The following is a 22,361-nucleotide window of genomic DNA, read 5'->3' on the forward strand; positions in this document are numbered from 1 at the left end:
GTAGCGTTTCTGTACACTGTTATAATGTCGATATTGTTTTCTACAGTGTACAATGCTATAAAGTTCCCTATGTGATATTTCAGGTATGGGATCTGCGCATTCCAGACGGTTGCATCCGTGGTATTACGGGACCACACGTCTGCGGTGATGCTCTGGATGTGATGGTGAGTGTCTCTTAGTGTAGTCTTCGACTACTGACTGTTTTACATGTGCAATGCGCTGTAGCATCTTTTGATATGTGCAGCCACAGCACACAGTACATCTGTGTGGCGGTATTACTGTCACACACAAAGTCCTCTTACTTCTTGAGGTGACTTCGACACTGCTGAAAAAGTTTGCCGCCCCGCACGGACAAGAACATTTTATTGACGAGTGAGGTGACTGGTACTTCATCATTTTAGGAGTATACGAAAACAAATTCAGACTAAAGGAAAGACGCCCGCCCGGTTGGCCGTGCGGTCTAACGCACGGCTTTCCGGACTGGGAAGGAGCGCCTGGTCCCCGGCACGAATCCGCCCGGAGGATTTGTGTCGAGGTCTGGTGAACCGGCCAGCCTGTGGATGGCTTTTAGGCGGTTTTCCGTCTGCCTTGGCGAATGCGGGCTGGTTTCCTTTACTCCACCTCAGTTACACTATTTCGGCGATTGCTGCGCAAACAAGTTCTCCACGTACGCGTACACCACCAGCACTCTACCACGCAAACATAGGGGTCACACTCGTCTGGTGTGAGACGTTCCCTGTTGGGTCCACCGGGGGCCGAACCGCACAATAACCCTGGGTTCGGTGTGGGGCGGCGGAGGGGTGAAGTGGACTACGGTAGTTGTCGTGGGGTTGTGGACCACTGCGGCTGTGGCGGGGATGGAGCCTCTCCGTCGTTTCTAGGTCCCCGGTTAACATACAGCACACACAATACAATACAAAGGAAAGACACTTGTAAGAATAAACGGTGCCCAAACAGTCGCATCAATACGCACTGTGCCCCCCTCTGCCGGCCATTCTGATGTGTATTCTCAGATGCAGATGATGTTCAGTTTGGGGGGTGCTCAACTGCGCAGTCATCAGCGCCCGTACAAAGTCCCAATTTATACACAGTCCAATTTTTAACTCAGTCCAATCTAGCAACTGTCACGAATAATGATGATAATGATGAAATGATGAGGACAACACAAACACTCAGTCTCCGGGCAGAGAAAATCCCCAAACCGGCCGGGAATCGAACACAGGACCCCTGATTCAGAGGCAGCAACGCTAGCCACTAGACCACAAGATGCGTACCCAGATGCAGACGATTGAAAAGGCGTTGAATGATTGTCCGAGGTACCTTGCAGCTTTTGTTGCAATTCGAGGAAGTTTCTTGCGGGCTCTGGAGAACGAGTAAGTTGCCGCTTGACAGTGCCTCATACGTGTTCAATGATCTTACTGGCCAGGGAAGTTGCTATACACCACAAAGAGCAACTTTATGTTGATAAAATGGCAGTAGCACTTGGATAACTGCCTGCCCAATATAGCGGGCGCTGGCTACTTACCCTGCAGAAACACCATATGTCACCACGAGTTGTAACTGATGGCCCCTCTCCCTCCCCGCCCCCCCCCCCCCCCCACCGCCCACTCCACACCATGGAGCTTATGACGGATCCTGTGCGTCCTGGGCAGACTCGCTCTGGAACAGGCAGCACTGAATATATGTCATACAGGTGTGCATACATCACGCTCATACAGATAGAATCTACTCTCATTACAACAGACTGACAGTCCACTCTCCAGTCAACACTTTTAAGACACCAGAGTAGCCATGCTTGACTTTGTTCTGGTGTCAATGGTAGCCTGGTCAAAGGCACAGCAGATCTTAATTCTGCTATAACCAGGCTGTCAGTGATTCCTGATGACCACAGCAGCTGCAAAATGTCCCCGGATTTCGTCCCTGGTTAATGCCCGGTCGCCCACGGCTGTTCGCACAATGCGTCGTTCTCGAAGTGCATCTGCACCACACGGACGACAAGGACTTGGTCTACAGATGCGGGAGTGTTCCACAGACCAGTGCTGAAAGCAGCGACGCACCATCGACGCATTATGCCCAGAGGTGGCGCAGTGGACTCGCATTCTGGAGGACGACGGTTCAATCCCGCGTCCGGCCATCCTGATTTAGGTTTTCCGTGATTTCCCTAAATCGCTGCAGGCAAATGCCGGGATGGTTCCTTTCAAAGGGCACGGCCGACTTCCTTCCCCGTCCTTCCCTAATCCGATGAGACCGATGACCGCGCTGTCTGGTCTCCTTCCCCAAAACAACCAACCAACCATTATGCCCATCATTCGCAACATTCTGTCGATGAGTCCAACCAGGTTCTCACACGCCCACAATTCGACCCCGTTCGTTGAAGATGTTCAAAAGAATACGTTGTCGTCGGTGGGGCATGGTTATAGTCCAGAGCGAATTATGTAAACACTGTTCACGTCTAAACTCAGCCTGCTACTGCCTGCAGACTGAAAACAGAGGGTGCACAGTCAGGTCTCTTGAGCACCATTGATAATCGATGACAATGAAAAATAAATCTCTACACTACAACCCGTCAGTATCCATATATTGTATCCTGGTCCCATTGAACACAGTCCTTCCGGGTGTTTCTTTTTTCTCGCATTTATATAACAGATGACAGCTAAGACGCCGATTTGTATAACGCCGATAATGAAATACACTACTGGCCATTTAAATTGTTACACACAGAAGAAGTGCAGATGATAAAGTGGTATTCACTGGACAAATATACTAGAACTGACATGTGATTCCATTTTCACGCAATTTGGGTGCATAGATCCTGAGAAATCAGTACCCAGAACAACCACCTCTGGCCGTAATAACTGCCTTGATACCCCAGGGCATTGCGTGAAACAGAGCTTGGATGGTGTGTACAGGTACAGTTGCCCATGCAGCTTCAACACCATACCACAGTTCATCAAGAGCAGTGACTGGCGTATTGTGACGAGCCAGTTGCTCGGTCACCATTGACCAGACGTTTCCAGTTGATGAGAGATCTGGAGAATGTGCAGGCCAGGGCAGCATTCGAACATTTTCTGTATCCAGAAAGGCTCGTACAAGAGCTGCAACATGCGGTCGTGCATTATCCTGCCGAAATGTAGGGTTTCGCAGGGATCGAATGAAGGGTAGACCCACGAGACGTAACACATCTGAAATGTAGCGTCCACTGTTCAAAGTGCCGTCAATGTGAACAAGAGGTGACCGAGTCGTGTAACCAATGGCACCCCATACCATCACGCCGAGTGATACGCCAGTATCGCGATGACGAATACACGCTTCCAATGTGCGTTCTCTGCGATGTCGCCAAACACGGATGCGACCATCATGATGCTGTAAACAGAACCTGGATTCATCCGAAAAAATGACGTTTTGCCATTCGTGCACCCAGTTTCGTCGTTGAGTACACCATCGCAGGCGCTCCTGTCTGTGATGCAGCGTCAAGGGTGACCGCAGCCATGGTCTCCGAGCTGATAGTCCATGCTACTGCAAACGTCGTCGAACTGTTCGTGCAGATGGTTGTTGCCTTGCAAACGTCCCCAACGTTGACTCAGGGATCGAGACGTGGTTGCACGATCCGTTACAGTCATGCAGATAAGATGCCTGTCATCTCGACTGCTAGTGATGCGAGGCCGTTGGGATCCAGCACTGCGTTCCGTATTATCCTCCTGAACCCATCGATTCCATATTCTGCTGACAGTCATTGGATCTCGACCAACGCGAGCAGCAATGTCGCGATACGGTAAACCGCAAACGCGATAGGCTACAATCCGACCTTTATCAAAGTCGGAAACGTGATGGTACGCATTTCTCCTCCTTACACGAGGCATCACAACAACGTTTCACCAGGCAACGCCGGTCATCTGCTGTTTGTGTATGAGAGATCTGGTGGAAACTTTGCTCATGTGAGCACGTTGTAGGTGTCACCACCGGCGCCAACCTTGTGTGAATGCTCTGAAAAGCTAATCATTTGCATGTCAATGCATCTTCTTCCTGTCGGTTAAATTTCGCGTCTGTAGCACGTCATCTTCGTGGTGTAGCAATTTTAATGGCCAGTAGTGTAGTATGACAGGAAGATGATGTAGAAGGAGAGGATGACGATGATTTTGAAGACGAACCAGATAATTACAATGATGATGAAATACAGGAAGGGTAGGGGATGGGGATGTACTGGGGCTCTGTTGTGTTAATATGCTACTGAGTCCCGCTGGCGACAGGAGATGACGGTGCTGACGGGGTCGTGGTCGGTGAGCGGCAGCCTGCAGCTGTGGGACCTGCGATCAACGCACCTGCTGGAGACCGTGGTGCCCGTCAACCGACCGCCTGCGCTGAACGGAGAGTTCCTGTACGCGGCCCAGTTCTTCAGCGGCGACCCCTACGGCGACACATTACTGTGCGGTGGCAGCGGACTCCCAGCCGTGGAGATTGTCAGCGTCAAGCAGAGAAAGGTAGACACTCAAGGGTCAAGCCCAGTTGTTGTCAAATTTTCTCCATCGCGTCGCCTTTCCTAAACATAAATTATGTTGCCAGTCCATGCCTCCTATATTTCTTTCCTTCCAGAGCACGCTCATACTTGGCACAAAAACGGTCCACGATGGCTATTTATTTCTGTCTAATTATTGCAGCTGTCAGGTTGAACAATAATAATAATAATAATAATAGTAAGACTCTTTCGAGGATATCAGAGTTAAACATTATTTATTAATTATTACGCAATTGTGTTATTCAAAGATGATGAAAGTTAACAATTACAACTAGTTCGTAAATAACCGCGGCTGTGTGTGCAATTATTGGAGCTGAGCAAATATCCAGAGTATGCGCTGATATGAAACTTCCTGGCAGATTAAAACCGTGTGCCGGACCGAGACTCGAACTCAGGACCTGTGCCTTTCGCGGGCAATTCCTCTACCACTTGCCCGCGAAAGGCAAAGGTCCCGAGTTCGAGTCTCTGTCCGGCACACGGTTTTAATCTGTCAGGAAGTTTCTGAGCAAATATGTGTACTCAACTACACAACATACACAACATATTTTTACAAATTAATTCGCAAGTTAGTTTGTTAGTTAATTAACATTTAACTATTTCCCTCTATATTGTTTTTAATTCATTTAGAATGTTTTAATAATTGAAATATCACGACGTAAAAGCAACGATAGTACAATAGTCGACATTTAAACTATAACTTAAAAACTGTTATATAGAAGCATTCAAAAAGCAAATAAACAAGCGTAAAAATATACTCAGTACAAAATACGGAAATTCTGTGACATTTGCACATTTTGTGTGATGTGTGTGCTTAAATTTGCGAAGAAAGCAGCTCCAATCCTCGTTGAAACAGCACTCGCAAATACTCTTCCAGCTGCAGTCGAGATAGATGTTTCTTCTTCATTAATGCCACTGCAGAAAAAGTTGACTCACACAAAGATGTTGAAGCGAAGGGTCATAACACTTCTACTGCCCTTGTTGATAAAGTGAGATTTTCATTCCGAGTCCGCAGCCGAAAATTTTCAAGCGACTTCGATTTAAATTCGTTTCGAAGTGTTCTAGTGTTCTGTCACTTGAGAGTTCTATTGGCTCATTCTGTTCTACTCTTGACAAGTGATACGTTACGATTGTATCGAACGGATTGTTGATCCATCCATACTCAGATGAAGGTTCTGGAAATATAGCCTCGAATTGTTGAAGAAGATTTTCGAGATATACTACGCCATTCTACTAATTTGGCTTGCAGCCAACTCTTTTTCCTTCACGAAATCAATCGGATAAAAAAACATCTTGCTGTTATCCTTCTCCATCAAGGTTTTCCAGAGTACTAGTTTTCTGTTGAACGCAAGCACTTTCTTAGAAAGACTATATTAAAAATTTCGACCTTGAAGTGATACGGTAGGTCATTCAGTTTCTGAAAAACGTCGTCCAAGTAGCGCAACATTGGACACCATTTTTCATCCAGGAATAGAGCCGAGATTTACAAGACTCTTGTTCATTAGGAAAAGGGAGTTCATCCCTCAGCTGCACAACGCACCAAAGAACTTTACCACGAGACAATGAACGCGTCTCCTTCTGCAATAGAAGCTAATGATGAACGGCATCCATTTCCTCGCAAAGAATGTCCTACTGATATGGATCAGTACCCACTGACAGCCAATTACTTGGTTCATACTGGCTGCAGGATCGAAATTAAGTTGACATTTATGCACTGCGTTTAGAAATAACGTTGCTTATAGGAACAGAGCGAGATGTGAAATAAGAATGTACGAGAGTAAGTCAATCATTATCCGCAAAGTAGTTATAAATTTTTATTGTAATCAAATAGGAAACTTACAAGAATATCATTTTTCTACATAGTCTCCTGGCGTTTCAACGGACTTGGTCCATCGTTGTACAAGCTTCCTGATGCACTCGTAAAAGAAGGTTCCCGGTTGAGCTGCGAGCCAGGAGTGTACCGCCTCTTTCACTGCTTCGTCCGAGGCAAATCGACGGCCTCTTAATGCCTCTTTGACTGGACCAAACAAATGATAGTCAGAAGGGGCAAGATCGGGACTAATGGAGGCTGATCCAGTACTTCAAATTTGAGTTTCTGGAGCGTTTTAGCAGTGTGAGCAGCATTGTCATGCAGCAATACAACACATTTTGACAGCAATCCTGCCTTTAGCCTTGCAGTAAGCATCTCACTGTAACGTACACTGTTTATTGTTGTGTCCCTTTCCCCATAATGTTCCAGCACAAGACCTTGTGCGTCCCAAAAAGACGTAAGCATCAGTTTTCCTGCGGACGGTTGGGTCTTGAAGCTTTTCTTGCACTGCGAATTGGGTTGTTTCCATTTCATAATCTGCCATTTACTTTCCGGCTCGTAATGATGGATCCATGTTTCTGTCTAAGAAGTTGTCCCCTTCGTTACCATGTTGTTGTTGTTGTTGTTGTGGTCTTCAGTCCTGAGACTGGTTTGATGCAGCTCTCCATGCTACCCTATCCTATGCAAGCTTCTTTATCTCCCAGTACCTACTGCAACCTACGTCCTTCTGAATCTGCTTAGTGTATTCATCTCTTGGTCTCCCTCTACGATTTTCACCCTCCACGCTGCCCTCCAATACTAAATTGGTGATCCCTTGATGCCTCAACACATGTCCTATCAACCAATCCCTTCTTCTAGTCAAGTTGTGCTACAAACTTCTCTTCTCCCCAATCCTATTCAATACTTCCTCATTAGTTATGTGATCTACCCATCTAATCTTCAGCATTCTTCTGTAGCACCACATTTCAAAAGCTTCTATTCTCTTCTTGTCCAAACTATTTATCGTCCATGTTTCACTTCCATACATGGCTACAAATACTTTCAGAAACGACTTCCTGACACTTAAATCTATACTCGATGTTAACAAATTTCTCTTCTTGAGAAACGCTTTCCTTGCCATTGCCAATCTACATTTTATATCCTCTCTACTTCGACTATCATCAGTTATTTTGCTCCCCAAATAGCAAAATTCCTTTACTACTTTAAGTATCTCATTTCCTAATCTAATTCCCTCAGCATTACCCGACTTAATTCGACTACATTCCATTATCCTCGTTTTGCTTTTGTTGATGTTCGTCGTATACCCTCCTTTCAAGACACTATCCATTCCATTCAACTGCTCTTCCAAGTCCTTTGCTGTCTCTGACAGAATTACAATGTCATCGGCGAACCTCAAAGTTTTTATTTCTTCTCCATGGATTTTAATACCTACTCCGAAATTTTCTTTTGTTTCTTTTACTGCTTGCTCAATATACAGATTGAATAACATCGGGGAGTGACTACAACCCTGCCTCACTCCCTTCCCAACCACTGCTTCCCTTTCGTGCCCCTCCACTCTGATAACTGCCATCTGGTTTCTGTACAATTTGTAAATAGCCTTTCGCTCCCTGTATTTTACCCCTGCCACCTTCAGAATTTGAAAGAGCGTATTCCAGTCAACATTGTCAAAAGCTTTCTCTAAGTCTACAAAAGCTAGAAATGTAGGTTTGCCTTTCCATAATCTAGCTTCTAAGATAAGTCGTAGGGTCAGTATTGCCTCACGTGTCCCAACATTTCTACGGAATCCAAACTGATCTTCCCCCAGGTCGGCTTTTACTAGTTTTTCCATTCGCCTGTAAAGAATCCGCCTTAGCATTTTGCAGCCGTGACTTATTAAACTGATAGTTCGGTAATTTTCACATTTGTCAACACCTGCTTTCTTTGGGATTGGAATTATTATATTCTTCTTGAAGTCTGAGGGTATTTCGCCTGTTTCATACATCTTGCTCACCAGATGGTAGAGTTTCGTCAGGACTGGTTCAAATGGTTCACATGGCTCTTGCACTATGGGACTTAACATCTTAGGTCATCAGTCCCCTAGAACTTAGAACTACTTAAACCTAACTAACCTAAGGACATCACACACGTCCATGCCCGAGACAGGATTCGAACCTGCGACCGTAGCAGTCCCGCGGTTCCGGCCTGCAGCGCCTAGAACCGCACGGCCACCGCGGCCGGCGTCAGGACTGGCTCTCCCAAGGCTGTCAGTAGTTCTAATGGAATGTTGTCTACTCCTGGGGCCTTGTTTCGACTCAGGTCTTCCAGTGCTCTGTCAAACTCTTCACGCAGTATTACATCTCCCATTTCATCTTCATCTACATCCTCTTCCATTTCCATAATATTGTCCTCACGTACATCGCCCTTGTATAGACCCTCTAAATTCTCCTTCCACCTTTCTGCCTTCCCTTCTTAGCTTTGAACTGGGTTTCCATCTGAGCTTTTGATATTCATACAAGTGGTTCTCTTTTCTCTGAAGGTCTGTATCTATCTTACCACTAGTGAGATAAGCCTCTACATCCTTACATTTGTCCTCTAGCCATGCCTGCTTAGCCATTTTGCACTTCCTGTCGATCTCATTTTTGAGACGTTTGTATTCCTTTTTGCTTGCTTCATTTACAGCATTTTTATATTTTCTCCTTTCATCAATTAAGTCCAGTATTTCTTCTGTCACCCGAGGAATTCTACTAGCCCTCGTCTTTTTACCTACTTTATCCTCTGCTGCCTTCACTACTTCATCCCTCAAAGCTACCCATTCTTCTTCTACTGTATTTCTTTCCCCCATTATTGTCAATTGTTCCCTTATGCTCTCCCTGAAACTCTGTACAACCTCTGTTTTAGTCAGTTTATCCAGGTCCCATCTCCTTAAATTCCCACCTTTTTGCAGTTTCTTCAGTTTTAATCTACAGGTCATAACCAATAGATTGTGGTCAGAATCCACATCTGCCCCTGGAAATGTCTAACAGTTTAAAACCTGGTTCCTAACTCTCTGTGTTACCTTTTAGTATCTCCAGGATTCTTCCATGTATACAACCTTCTTTAATGATTCTTGAACCAAGTGTTAGCTATGATTAAGTTGTGCTCTGTGCAAAATTCTACCAGGCGGCTTCCTCTTTCATTTCTTATCCCCAATCCATATTCACCTACTACGTTTCCTTCTCTCCCTTTTCCTACTGCCGAATTCCAGTCACCCATGACTATTAAATTTTCGTCTCCCTTCACAATCTTAATAATTTCTTTTATTTCATCATACATTTCTTCAATTTCTTCGTCATCTGCAGAGCTAGTTGGCATATAAACTTGTACTACTGTAGTAGGCATGGGCTTCGTGTCTATCTTGGCCACAATAATGCTTTCACTATGCTGTTTGTAGTAGCTTACCCGCATTCCTATTATCCTATTCATTATTAAAACTACTCCTGCATTACCCCTATTTGATTTTGTGTTTATCACCCTGTAGTCACCTGACCAGAAGTCTTGTTCCTCCTTCCACCGAACTTCACTAATTCCCACTATATCTAACTTTAACCTATCCATTTCCCTTTTTAAATTCTCTAACCTACCTGCCCGATTAAGTGATCTGACATTCCACGCTCCGATCCGTAGAACGCCAGTTTTCTTTCTCCTGACAACGACATCCTCTTGAGTAGTCCCCGCCCGGAGATCCGAATGGGGGACTATTTTACCTCCGGAATATTTTACCCAAGAGGACGCCATCATCATTTAACCATACAGTAAAGCTGCATGCCCTCGGGAAAAAATTACGGCTGTAGTTTCCCCTTGCTTTCAGCCGTTCGCAGTACCAGCATAGCAAGCCCGTTTTGGTTAGTGTTACAAGGCCAGATCAGTCAATCATCCAGACTGTTGCCCTTGCAACTACTGAAAAGGCTGCTGCCCTCTTCAGGAACCACACGTTTGTCTGGCCTCTCAACAGATAGCCCTCCGTTGTGGTTGCACCTACGGTACGGCTATCTGTATCGCTGAGGCACGCAAGCCTCTCCACCAACGGCAAGGTCCATGGTTCATGGGGGGGGGGGGGGGGTTCGTTACCATAGCGAACCGAATGTTTTTTGCAGATGTCCAAGCGCGTTTGTTTATGCAACTATATGAGTAGTTTTGGGACCCATCTTGCACAAACTTTATGGAACCCAAGCCTGTTGTGGATGATTTCGTAGGCAGAACCGTGACTATTTTGCTGACGATGTGCCACTTCGTCAATAGTTAATCGTCTGTCTAAGAGAATCATTTCACGTGAACGCTCAATGGTTTCTTCATTTGTGGCGGTAAACGGTCGTCCGGCTCCTTCATGGTGTGTAACACTTGTGCGACCATTTCGGAATTTTTCAATCCATTCGTAGACACTCCGTTGTGACAAAACACTGTTCCCGTACTGTACCGAAAGTCTTCGATGAATTTCGGCCCCCGATACGCCTTCTGACCACAAAAAACGGATTACTACCAAAATAAACAAAAATATAACTAAACTGCGGATAATAATTGACTTACCCTCGTATTTTGATTAAATTCGTATATTTTTCCTTATTAGAACTGCATACTTTCGGAAGAGAAGAGACAGTCTGCTAATTATTTTCATAGGATCTCTTGTGATCACCGCTAACCAGCCACTTATTCTCGGGAACAGCGTAACTTGTATCATTTTATTTTAAATCCGGTTAGATATTTCCGTTGAACACACACTAGAAATCAACTTCTGACTAACTCACTAGCTTTGAACTGAGTCCACAAGCCTGGCTGAAATCTAATGGACAGTCACAATGGTTGTGATTAACAAATTATTCTAGCAGCCAGTGTTCAAGGAAAGCGGCGGTCACGTTCCAAGCGGATTATTGTCATTAGGGATTGTTATATGTTTGTAAGTAGCTAACCATACCGGTGATCGGTAACAGGGGCTTTGTGATCAAACATTACTCGCGATTTTTATCAGCATTCCTGCTGACAGAATCTACTGATCAGGTCTTGCGGAATAAAACAGCAAATTCACGTTGAGTGAACTTCCTAACTCGGTTCGTGAAGGTGAGAATCTGACGCTACCAATATTTGTTCAGTGGGTGTCTGTTTTTCTTACATAAAGTGAAATACAAATATTTCAATGAAAGTCGGTCTGCACTCCCACCATCCCCCACCACCCTCCCTCCAGCCCCCCACTAGCCGTATAGTCTCTAAAGTTTGAGTAACTCGCTGAAATGTACTCGCGAAAACTTGTCAAAAACGGCCGATTTTTCGGTAGGCCTTGAAGCGCAGCCTATCCTGCTTTTTGTTTTAATTTTACTAGGGTTGTTAAATTACTAATGCCCCATATTTTTTACTGCCATTAATAAATATAGGAAAAAGTTCTGAGGAGCTTCAAATTTGATGTTTCTTCAGCACTCGTGGAGATAACATCTTGGACCTACTGATAACAAACAGATCCTAACTTTTCGACTCTGTATATGCAGAACAGGGAATCAGTGGTCATAAGGCCGTTGCAGCATTCCTGAATATGGAAGTTAATAGGAATATAAAAAAGGGAGGAAGGTTTATCTGTTTAGCAAAAGTAATAGAAGGCAGATTTCAGACTACCTAACAGATCAAAACGAAAATTTCTGTTCCGACACTGACAATGTTGAGTGTTTATGGACAAATTTCAAGGCAATCGCAAAATGCGTTTTAGGCAGGTGCGTGCCGAGTAAAACTGTGAGGGACGGGAAAAACCCACCGTGGTACAATAACAAAGTTAGGAAACTACTGCGAAAGCAAAGAGAGCTTCACTCCAAGTTTAAACGCAGCCAAAACCTCTCAGACAAACAGAAGCTAAACGATGTCAAAGTCAGCGTAAGGAGGACTATGCGTGAAGCGTTCAGTGAATTCGAAAGTAAAATTCTATGTACCGACTTGACAGAAAATCCTAGGAAGTTCTGGTCTTACGTCAAATCAGTAAGTGGCTCGAAACAGCATATCCAGACACTCCGGGATGATGATGGCATTGAAACAGAGGATGACACGCGTAAAGCTGAAATACTAAACACCTTTTTCCAAAGCTGTTTCACAGAGGAAGACCGCACAGCAGTTCCTTCTCTAAATCCTCGCACAAACGAAAAAATGGCTGACATCGAAATAAGTGTCCAAGGAATAGAAAAGCAACTGGAATCACTCAAAAGAGGAAAGTCCACTGGACCTGACGGGATACCAATTCAATTCTACACAGAGTACGCGAAAGAACTTGCCCCCCTTCTAACAGCCGTGTACCGCAAGTCTCTAGAGGAACGGAAGGTTCCAAATGATTGGAAAAGAGCACAGGTAGTCCCAGTCTTCAAGAAGGGTCATCGAGCAGATGCGCAAAACTATAGACCTATATCTCTGACGTCGATCTGTTGTAGAATTTTAGAACATGTTTTTTGCTCGATTATCATGTCGTCTTTGGAAACCCAGAATCTACTACGTAGGAATCAACATGGATTCCGGAAACAGCGATCGTGTGAGACCCAACTCGCTTTATTTGTTCATGAGACCCAGAAAATATTAGATACAGGCTCCCGGGTAGATGCTATTTTTCTTGACTTCCGGAAGGCGTTCGATACAGTTCCGCACTGTCGCCTGATAAAGTAAGAGCCTACGGAATATCAGACCGGCTGTGGGGCTGGATTGAAGAGTTTTTAGCAAACAGAACACAGCATGTTGTTATTAATGGAGAGACGTCTACAGACGTTAAAGTAACCTCTGGCGTGCCACAGGGGAGTGTTATGGGACCACTGCTTTTCACAATATATATAAATGACCTAGTAGATAGTATCGGAAGTTACATGCGGCTTTTCGCGGATGATGCTGTAGTATACAGAGAAGTTGCAGCATTAGAAAATTGTAGCGAAATGCAAGAAGATCTGCAGCGGATAGGCACTTGGTGCAGGGAGTGGCAACTGTCACTTAACATAGACAAATGTAATGTATTGCGAATACATAGAAAGAAGGATCCTTTATTGTATGATTATATGAAAGCAGAACAAACACTGGTAGCAGTTACTTCTGTAAAATATCTGGGAGTATGCGTGCGGAACGATTTGAAGTGGAATGATCATATAAAATTAATTGTTGGTAAGGCGGGTACCAGGTTGAGATTCATTGGGAGAGTGCTTAGAAAATGTAGTCCATCAACAAAGGAGGTGGCTTACAAAACACTCGTTCGACCTATACTTGAGTATTTCTCATCAGTGTGGGATCCGTACCAGATCGGGTTGACGGAGGAGATAGAGAAGATCCAAAGAAGAGCGGCGCGTTTCGTCACAGGGTTATTTGGTAAGCGTGATAGCGTTACGGAGATGTTTAACAAACTCAAGTGGCAGACTCTGTAAGAGAGGCGCTCTGCATTGCGGTGTAGCTTGCTGTCCAGGTTTCGAGAGGGTGCGTTTCTGGATGAGATATCGAATATATTGCTTCCCCCTACTTATACCTCGCGAGGAGATCACGAATGTAAAATTAGAGAGATTAGAGCGCGCACGGAGGCTTTCAGACAGTCGTTCTTCCCGCGAACCATACGCGACTGGAACAGGAAAGGGAGGTAATGACAGTGGCACGTAAAGTGTCCTCCGCCACACACCGTTGGGTGGCTTGCGGACTATAAATGTAGATGTAGATGATGTGTGCGAGGCTTCGAACAGTTCTGACGGATGAGAGAAACATAGTCAACTATAAGAATGACATCCATATAAGATACTCGCTATGAGTAACGTGCAGTAATTGAGTTTTTAGTCGCGAAGAAGGAAATTGTGGTGAACATCCATAAATGTTCCTGTGTAGTGTAGGGTAATGGTGAAGTTGTTAGGAATAACCGTTGGGATGTGGGTAACGAGAATTAAAACGTCAAGAAGTGCAGATGATCGGCCACGTTCAGAACGTCTGGATGCCATAACTCGCGGAGACCAGCGCATCACAATTTGACAATTGACTCTACAGCTATGAATATGCAGTGCAAGTGCTTGTACAATGACAGACTCTTGGATGTTCAACAATTTCTCAAGACAGGTTTCACAAATGCCTACAATAAAGCACAACATTTAAAGAAAGCCATTTCACCTGAACTGCTGGAGTAGTTTGAGGCCAATGGAGAGGCCCGTGTCTCACAGGGCGTTACAGATGACCATACCTAGCCTTCTCGCTTTGAGCTTTTACCAACAGAAAGTACACACTCCTACACAACACTTGCGTAAGGCCATAGAACGTGACGAAAGTTATCCAGTAAAACAGTGGATGTAAAAGAAATATTGACTGATATAGTCATCAAAATCTAACTCTCAAGAATAAATAAGCTCTGAGGAAAAAACTGTGGTGCAGCAACCCTCGTATTTCAATTTCCTACGTGGGGCGAGGACTGGCTCGTAAAAATGCCCTTTAGAAAAAGGTTTGACATGTTTAGCAAAGGTTTTAAATTTTGTACCATGACGGAAATAAATTATGTTTTTCAAAGTATACAATGATGAAATTTTTTGATTTTTAAACTTTTATACCTCATTCCTTTTCAGTAGGCCATCGTGCACTGGCACAAGGAGGTTAGGCCGCAGTTCGTTGTTTAAAGTTTAGAGAAGGAAGTTACCTGTCGAAGTATCAGCGCTTTTTGACGAGTTTACCCTGTCTTATTTCCACATGGTGTTCAAGCAAAATCAACGAAATTCGTAACACAGGTCGCTGAAACTCTCAGGGTCAAAATTATACCGACGGAAGCATTCCTAAGCTGAGTATTTTGCAGTAAGGAATTATCAGAAACATAAAAACTTTTTGAAGACAATCACTAAAGCCAAAAAAGGCATCTGGGTCTCATGTTTTAGTTTTGTTTGCATTTCTGTTCATCTTTTAATGCTGTTTTTCTAAATATTTTGTTAAAACAATGCCTCCATTCGATCCACAATATTGCCAACATAAACATTAGCGGAAATACCAACGCCATAAAGATCGCCGTAATATCGTATAACATGGTTTCCAAGTCGGCTACACTAATTTTCCCCAATGCTTGTGGTGTTAGGCGATCCTTCCCAGGGTATTGTTTTGATACAACGGATTAGCTTCAGTGACCCGTCCGAGTATGATGCTCTGCGTCGTAATACTTGGAGACACATAACAAATGTTGTGCAGTGCATTTGTTGGAACCCTATACCTTATTCAGGGATTATAATACTGAATAATACTATGAAGGTACATTAGGTCCACAATCTGCTACATATCCCCTCTGAATTCATTAGAAAAGTTTTATATGGCTTTGAACCCCAACTTCGAACAGCTAATCAGGGTATAAAAATGTTCGAAACAAAATAACATAGTTTCAATTTCCACAGACTCTCTATAAACTAAAGAGGTAATGTAAGTATTCTTTTAATAAGCTGTTTCTTTGAACAGATTAAAATTTCAATATCATTTTATTGCTTGATTAACTTCGACATAGTGCATCTATACAGGATATGACGTCAATCTTTATTTTATATTATATTGTATTGAATGGAACTGAGGACCTAGAAACGACGGAGAGGTCTCGCTCCCGCCTTAGCCCACAGTGGTCCACAACCACACGACGACTACTTCACCCCAACGCCGCCCCACACCGAACCAATGGTTATTGTGCGGTTCGGCCCCCAATGGACCTCCCAGGGAACGTCTCACACCAGACGAGTGTAAACCCAACGTTTGCGTGGTAGAGTAATTATGGTGTACGCGTACGTGGAGAAAGTCTTGGCGCAGCAATCGCCGACATAGTGTAACTGAGGCGGAATAAGGGGAACCAGCCCGCATTCGCCGAGGCAGATGGAAAACCGCCTTAAAAACCATCCACAGACTGACCGGCACACCGGACCTCGACACTAATCCGCCGGGCGGATTCGTGCCGGGCCCGACACGCCTTCCCGCCCGGAAAGCAGTGCGCTAGACCGCAAGGCTAAAATCATTATTTTACTAATATTAATCTTAAGTCATTATTGCTGACTAAACTGTGGCACACATTTTCCAACATCCGCACCGACATCTCGCTGAATGATAATGTTAAATACAAATTACAATTTCAAAACGACTATAAATCCATGTCACAAAATCAGACACACTATATCATGTGACTGTATGTTTACATTCTCACAAATAAATTTATTCATATTTTCATTGTCAGTAATTGACAAATCACATTCAACGAATAAAGTTTTAGCAGTTGTAGTAGCCATATATTATATCTCAAATAGAGTGGTAAAGGATGGTACGACAACAGCATCTCATAAGCGAATCAGTAACAAAGGGATCATTTCGGTTCATAATCGTATCAACAAAATATTACTAATGTCAATAACGGCCTAGACAGCCGAAACAGATCCTCTTGCGATATTAGTCTCATACCACGCGATCTTATAATGGCCAGTTTCGTGGACCATCTTTGACTTACGCGGGATGACTTCACTCAGCCGCAGTCTCGTGCGGGAGACACAAAACAAACTTAAAGCGAGGAATCGATTCTTACGCTTTACAGAAATTAATAAAAATGCGTTGTGGTCTTCAGTTCGAGACACCTTATAATACTTTTTTCTTAAGACCCGTGGAAAAACAAGATGTGTATCCTTCGGTCCACCACTGCTGATACAATACAGGTATCCTTTTTGAAGCAGATTCTATTAGGGGTTTTGAAATATTCTCGAAAGAAGATCTGTACTAAAACAGATCATCTCTACTGCACCGCTCAGCCCTATTTTTGAGTACTGCTGCGTGGTACTTCCATTCGCTATGTTCTTGCCATTAATAAATGTCCCATTAAACATTATAGTCTTCAGCGTATAGCAAATAATACCCAATTTCCATCTTTTCGAATTTAAAATGCTTATTGTAGTCAGAAGTTCCCTTTTTGTTATTGCTACATCCCAGTTTGCAATCGTCCAACAGTGTACTCATCCACAACTTCGAAATTGGGGGTTTCTATGACAATTACAGCGAAGAATTGTTGTATATTATTAAAGTTCATTTCTCCATATCACTCACGCAGCTCAAGGACCTCCGATAGAGTACTAAGCTCTACCTTGTGTAAGTCCTAAAAATACCAACACTGTTGTAGTTATCAGAGATTTATTATCACAATAATGTATCACGACAAGCACCCTGCACTGGCATTTTAGGAACTGCGCTGTTACCTAATGGATATTCCGTTGAATAGTAGCTTCTATAACAAGCAGTTCATATGAGCAAACCAATTGTGACATTATCGGATGTTGCTCTCACCTTAGGAAATTAGGCTGTGCACAGCTCTGTTTAAAAAGGGTAGCTCAGCAATGTTGTAGGGTCGAGCCACACACGTATGCTCTTATGGCCAGCAGCTAACTCGCTGCAAGTCGTAACTGTAGCTGTGATGCTACAGTCAAGTAGTCCATGCATTCGCTGGAATTGCGGATTAATAAATAAACAGAAACATTAAATAAAATATCAGCGAATAATTAATAAATGGGTTCTATTCTTACGTCTGTAATTGATGTAGACTAAATTTGTGGATATTGTTCCCAGCTACTGCTTGTACCACTGATGTACCCTGCAAGTTGGCTGCCCTGTTGCAGGTGCTTGGTAGTTTCCGCGTCCTAAAGGCAGTGCAAGCCATCGACAGCTGTGGCACCAAGATCGTGTACGGCGGCATGGAGTCCGTTATGCGCATCGGCGCCTTCTCTTGATGTACCGCAGGCGATGCAGCCCGCGGCGGACGTCGCTACGTCTGTGGATGTGCCAGATACTGTGTCTGCCTGCAGCATTTCACTCACTACTAAGAGAGTGCAATTGTTGTTAATCCATAATGCAATTAAGCTCGCCATATCAAATACGGCTAAAAATGTAATTCCAAAGAAACGTATCGCACAGTTATTCGTGTTTTGTTAGCTATGAAGAGGGTAAGGTGATAACTGTAAGTGCTTGGAACTGATCTTTATAGTGTACTAACCCTTATAATACCTGCACAGTTTCAAATGAAAATAAAATAGTATTCATGTATCTACTTTGACCCAAAACACTAACGTGTCTTAGGTACGTGTACATATACATACCACTAATCACTGTACAGTGTGTGTGTGTGTGTGTGTGTGTGTGTGTGTGTGTGTGTGTGCATGTGTTGGTGTGTGTGTGGGGGGGGGGGGAGGGGGTTGCTTCCTTCTTTTCCTTATCATTTTCGCTGGGACTTCCATTATAGTGCTTAGAACGCAAGTGATGGCGTGGAAAAGTAGCGACTGTAGGTTTCCAACCATTTTTAAGTCAACCAATTGGTGTAGAGAAGTGGGGGGGGGGGGGGGGGAGGGGAGGTTTAATGATGACATCTTTGTCTGCTAGTTTTAGTGACATCACAGTTTCACTACCTTTTCCAAGTCAACCAAATGCCTGAATAGTGTGGTTGGGGAGGGGTAGGAGGGGTAGGGGTGAGTGGGTGACCTTGTAAGTAACAGCTAATTGAGCCATCAAATTGGGCCAGGACATATATTGCCCCACCACTGGTGTTTATGTATTTCGTCTTGCTTTATCATTACATAATAGCATCTAAATTATTTTTCAACTTCTATCATATTATGTATACGCTGATTTGATTATTGAGCTAAAGTCGTTTTTGTTGCTATAATTGTTAGCGCTCATGCACACACAATTATGTATTTACGTAGATTCTCTCTATAAGCAGACACATTTTTTTTGCCCGCAGCTCGTGGTCGTGCGGTAGCGTTCTCGCTTCCCACGCCCGGGTTCCCGGGTTCGATTCCCGGCGGGGTCAGGGATTTTTTCTGCCTCGTGATGGCTGGGTGTTGTGTGATGTCCTTAGGTTAGTTAGGTTTAAGTAGTTCTAAGTTCTAGGGGACTGATGACCATAGATGTTAAGTCCCATAGTGCTCAGAGCCATTTGAACCATTTTGAACACATTTTTTTGATGAACTGTTCGTCTGTCTCTACTACGTTTCCCAACCCATCGCTCAATACGTTTTTGCCGGAGTACGGTTTCAATGGTGTTGTTTCCTATGGCCATTCACAAATTGTGTCACATCAATTATGTAGATTTTTGGAGACCCCCCTGTCCTTGTCATAGGTGATCACATTTGTGTGATCCCCCACTCCACTGGTTTGACAATACATATTTTGCTATTTTAAATTTAGAAATTATTAAACTAAAACAATACATTCAAAATTAATTATATATTTCTGTGTATATTTTCTTCATAAAATGAACGATAAAACAAAAACAAAAAAACCTGGGAAAACCTAACAAATCAAATAAACGGTACAAAATTTAATCATCTTGTGTCCATGGATTTTGAACCCATTCCTTTATATTATTTGTCACTGGGATAGCAGTCACTTCGTTCTTGATCTGGATAGTGTTAGTAAAATACGATGTGCCCACATCTTCTTTATCCAACCATATGGCATCGTCATCGTTTAGCATACAAAGAACTTTCCTGGCACACATAGCTAAAATAGTTTGAGGACGAATCTTTGTGATGGGCAAAACCTCTTGCTGGCTCTTCCATGATTGCATGTGTCGCTTAGTGGCTTTATAGGATAAATAATACAGACCACAAATGCCGCACGATCGTTTAAATACACTCCTGGAAATGGAAAAAAGAACACATTGACACCGGTGTGTCAGACCCACCATACTTGCTCCGGACACTGCGAGAGGGCTGTACAAGCAATGATCACACGCACGGCACAGCGGACACACCAGGAACCGCGGTGTTGGCCGTCGAATGGCGCTAGCTGCGCAGCATTTATGCACCGCCGCCGTCAGTGTCAGCCAGTTTGACGTGGCATACGGAGCTCCATCGCAGTCTTTAACACTGGTAGCATGCCGCGACAGCGTGGACGTGAACCGTATGTGCAGTTGACGGACTTTGAGCGAGGGCGTATAGTGGGCATGCGGGAGGCCGGGTGGACGTACCGCCGAATTGCTCAACACGTGGGGCGTGAGGTCTCCACAGTACATCGATGTTGTCGCCAGTGGTCGGCGGAAGGTGCACGTGCCCGTCGACCTGGGACCGGACCGCAGCGACGCACGTATGCACGCCAAGACCGTAGGATCCTACGCAGTGCCGTAGGGGACCGCACCGCCACTTCCCAGCAAATTAGGGACACTGTTGCTCCTGGGGTATCGGCGAGGACCATTCGCAACCGTCTCCATGAAGCTGAGCTACGGTCCCGCACACCGTTAGGCCGTCTTCCGCTCACGCCCCAACATCGTGCAGCCCGCCTCCAGTGGTGTCGCGACAGGCGTGAATGGAGGGACGAATGGAGACGTGTCGTCTTCAGCGATGAGAGTCGCTTCTGCCTTGGTGCCAATGATGGTCGTATGCGTGTTTGGCGCCGTGCAGGTGAGCGCCACAATCAGGACTGCATACGACCGAGGCACACAGGGCCAACACCCGGCATCATGGTGTGGGGAGCGATCTCCTACACTGGCCGTACACCACTGGTGATCGTCGAGGGGACACTGAATAGTGCACGGTACATCCAAACCGTCATCGAACCCATCGTTCTACCATTCCTAGACCGGCAAGGGAACTTGCTGTTCCAACAGGACAATGCACGTCCGCATGTATCCCGTGCCACCCAACGTGCTCTAGAAGGTGTAAGTCAACTACCCTGGCCAGCAAGATCTCCGGATCTGTCCCCCATTGAGCATGTTTGGGACTGGATGAAGCGTCGTCTCACGCGGTCTGCACGTCCAGCACGAACGCTGGTCCAACTGAGGCGCCAGGTGGAAATGGCATGGCAAGCCGTTCCACAGGACTACATCCAGCATCTCTACGATCGTCTCCATGGGAGAATAGCAGCCTGCATTGCTGCGAAAGGTGGATATACACTGTACTAGTGCCGACATTGTGCGTGCTCTGTTGCCTGTGTCTATGTGCCTGTGGTTCTGTCGATGTGATCATGTGATGTATCTGACCCCAGGAATGTGTCAATAAAGTTTCCCCTTCCTGGGACAATGAATTCACGGTGTTCTTATTTCAATTTCCAGGAGTGTAAGTATGCATCGACGCTGGGGCAATAGCCATGGTAAGAACTTGCTTCAAATGTGATAACGCTCGGAGCTCCAAAGATATCTATAGTTACAACGGAGCAAATTTATGTTCGTGGTCATCATTTACTACGGTTGCATACCCGTCTGAAATCTGTTTAATCAAAACGGGCGGTGGCAAAAACCCCTCTCGTAATACTTGCCACTGACTAGGTCGTCGCACACAGCAACACGCAACAACCTCGCATTTTACAATTTGTAAAACATACTGTGAATAACGCACATAATTTGCGTGCCAAGTGACATTACTCGTATTCTTCAGTGTCCTAACCTGTCCGATGCCCAGACTGGTATCTGTTAGTACAATCTCTTCGGCAACCACAGGATAGCTTGGCTCCAAATATTAGCCAACTCGGCGCGTGCTCTCTCAAAGTTCCATACTTCTAGCTCCAAGTCTGTAGTTCGATTACTGGAATTAAGATGTGAACCGAAATCGTTATGTTTTAACACAACACCAGTAAGTTCGCGACTAACAAAACTGGCTTCATTCGTCGCTCCACTCCGTTAGATGCACTTCTTCCTGGAGCTTTAGTATCAATGTAAATAACATCCAAGTCAAAATCTTGAAAATGTTTTGCAGTTGAAACCATAAAACGTTCGTTACATGGATTTTCGTGGGGACCCCCATCGCAAGTGAAAATAAACACGGGTTTTACAAAGCCTTCCCGACTTATCAGTAACTTTTCAAAAGCGGATAATACAGGAAGTCTATATACGTCTGTAGTATGAGTGTCTGAGAGGATGAATGTTTTCCACTATGAATCGCTACGGGTGTAGATCCAAAGTGTGTCACAGCTTCAGATTCCCCTTCACCATAATACCTGTGTAAAAAGAGGGAATAAGTTTACGTTTTTCAGGTGCATAGATATTGGTGCCTGGGCATTTGCCGCTGTAATAGCTAGTGGCACAAGTGCTTTGTCATCCGCCAATGAAAAGAATACTTGACCACCACCCAAAAT

At 44.5% G+C, this 22,361-nt stretch overlaps 1 protein-coding gene across 1 annotated transcript in view; it reads left to right on the forward strand.

The window, feature by feature from the left end:
* The window catches only part of LOC124614523, an 80,682-nt gene extending 62,657 nt beyond the window's left edge, over positions 1–18,025 (forward strand). The window contains exons 4-6 of the mRNA XM_047142954.1: positions 84–164; positions 4,248–4,478; positions 17,915–18,025. Of these exons, the coding sequence (XP_046998910.1) occupies positions 84–164; positions 4,248–4,478; positions 17,915–18,025 (423 nt within the window). The remainder of the gene's footprint in view (positions 1–83; positions 165–4,247; positions 4,479–17,914) is intronic.
* Positions 18,026–22,361: the final 4,336 nt, after the last annotated feature.

The sequence above is a fragment of the Schistocerca americana genome, chromosome 1 (assembly GCF_021461395.2).
Source record: "Schistocerca americana isolate TAMUIC-IGC-003095 chromosome 1, iqSchAmer2.1, whole genome shotgun sequence".
NCBI lineage: Eukaryota > Metazoa > Arthropoda > Insecta > Orthoptera > Acrididae > Schistocerca > Schistocerca americana.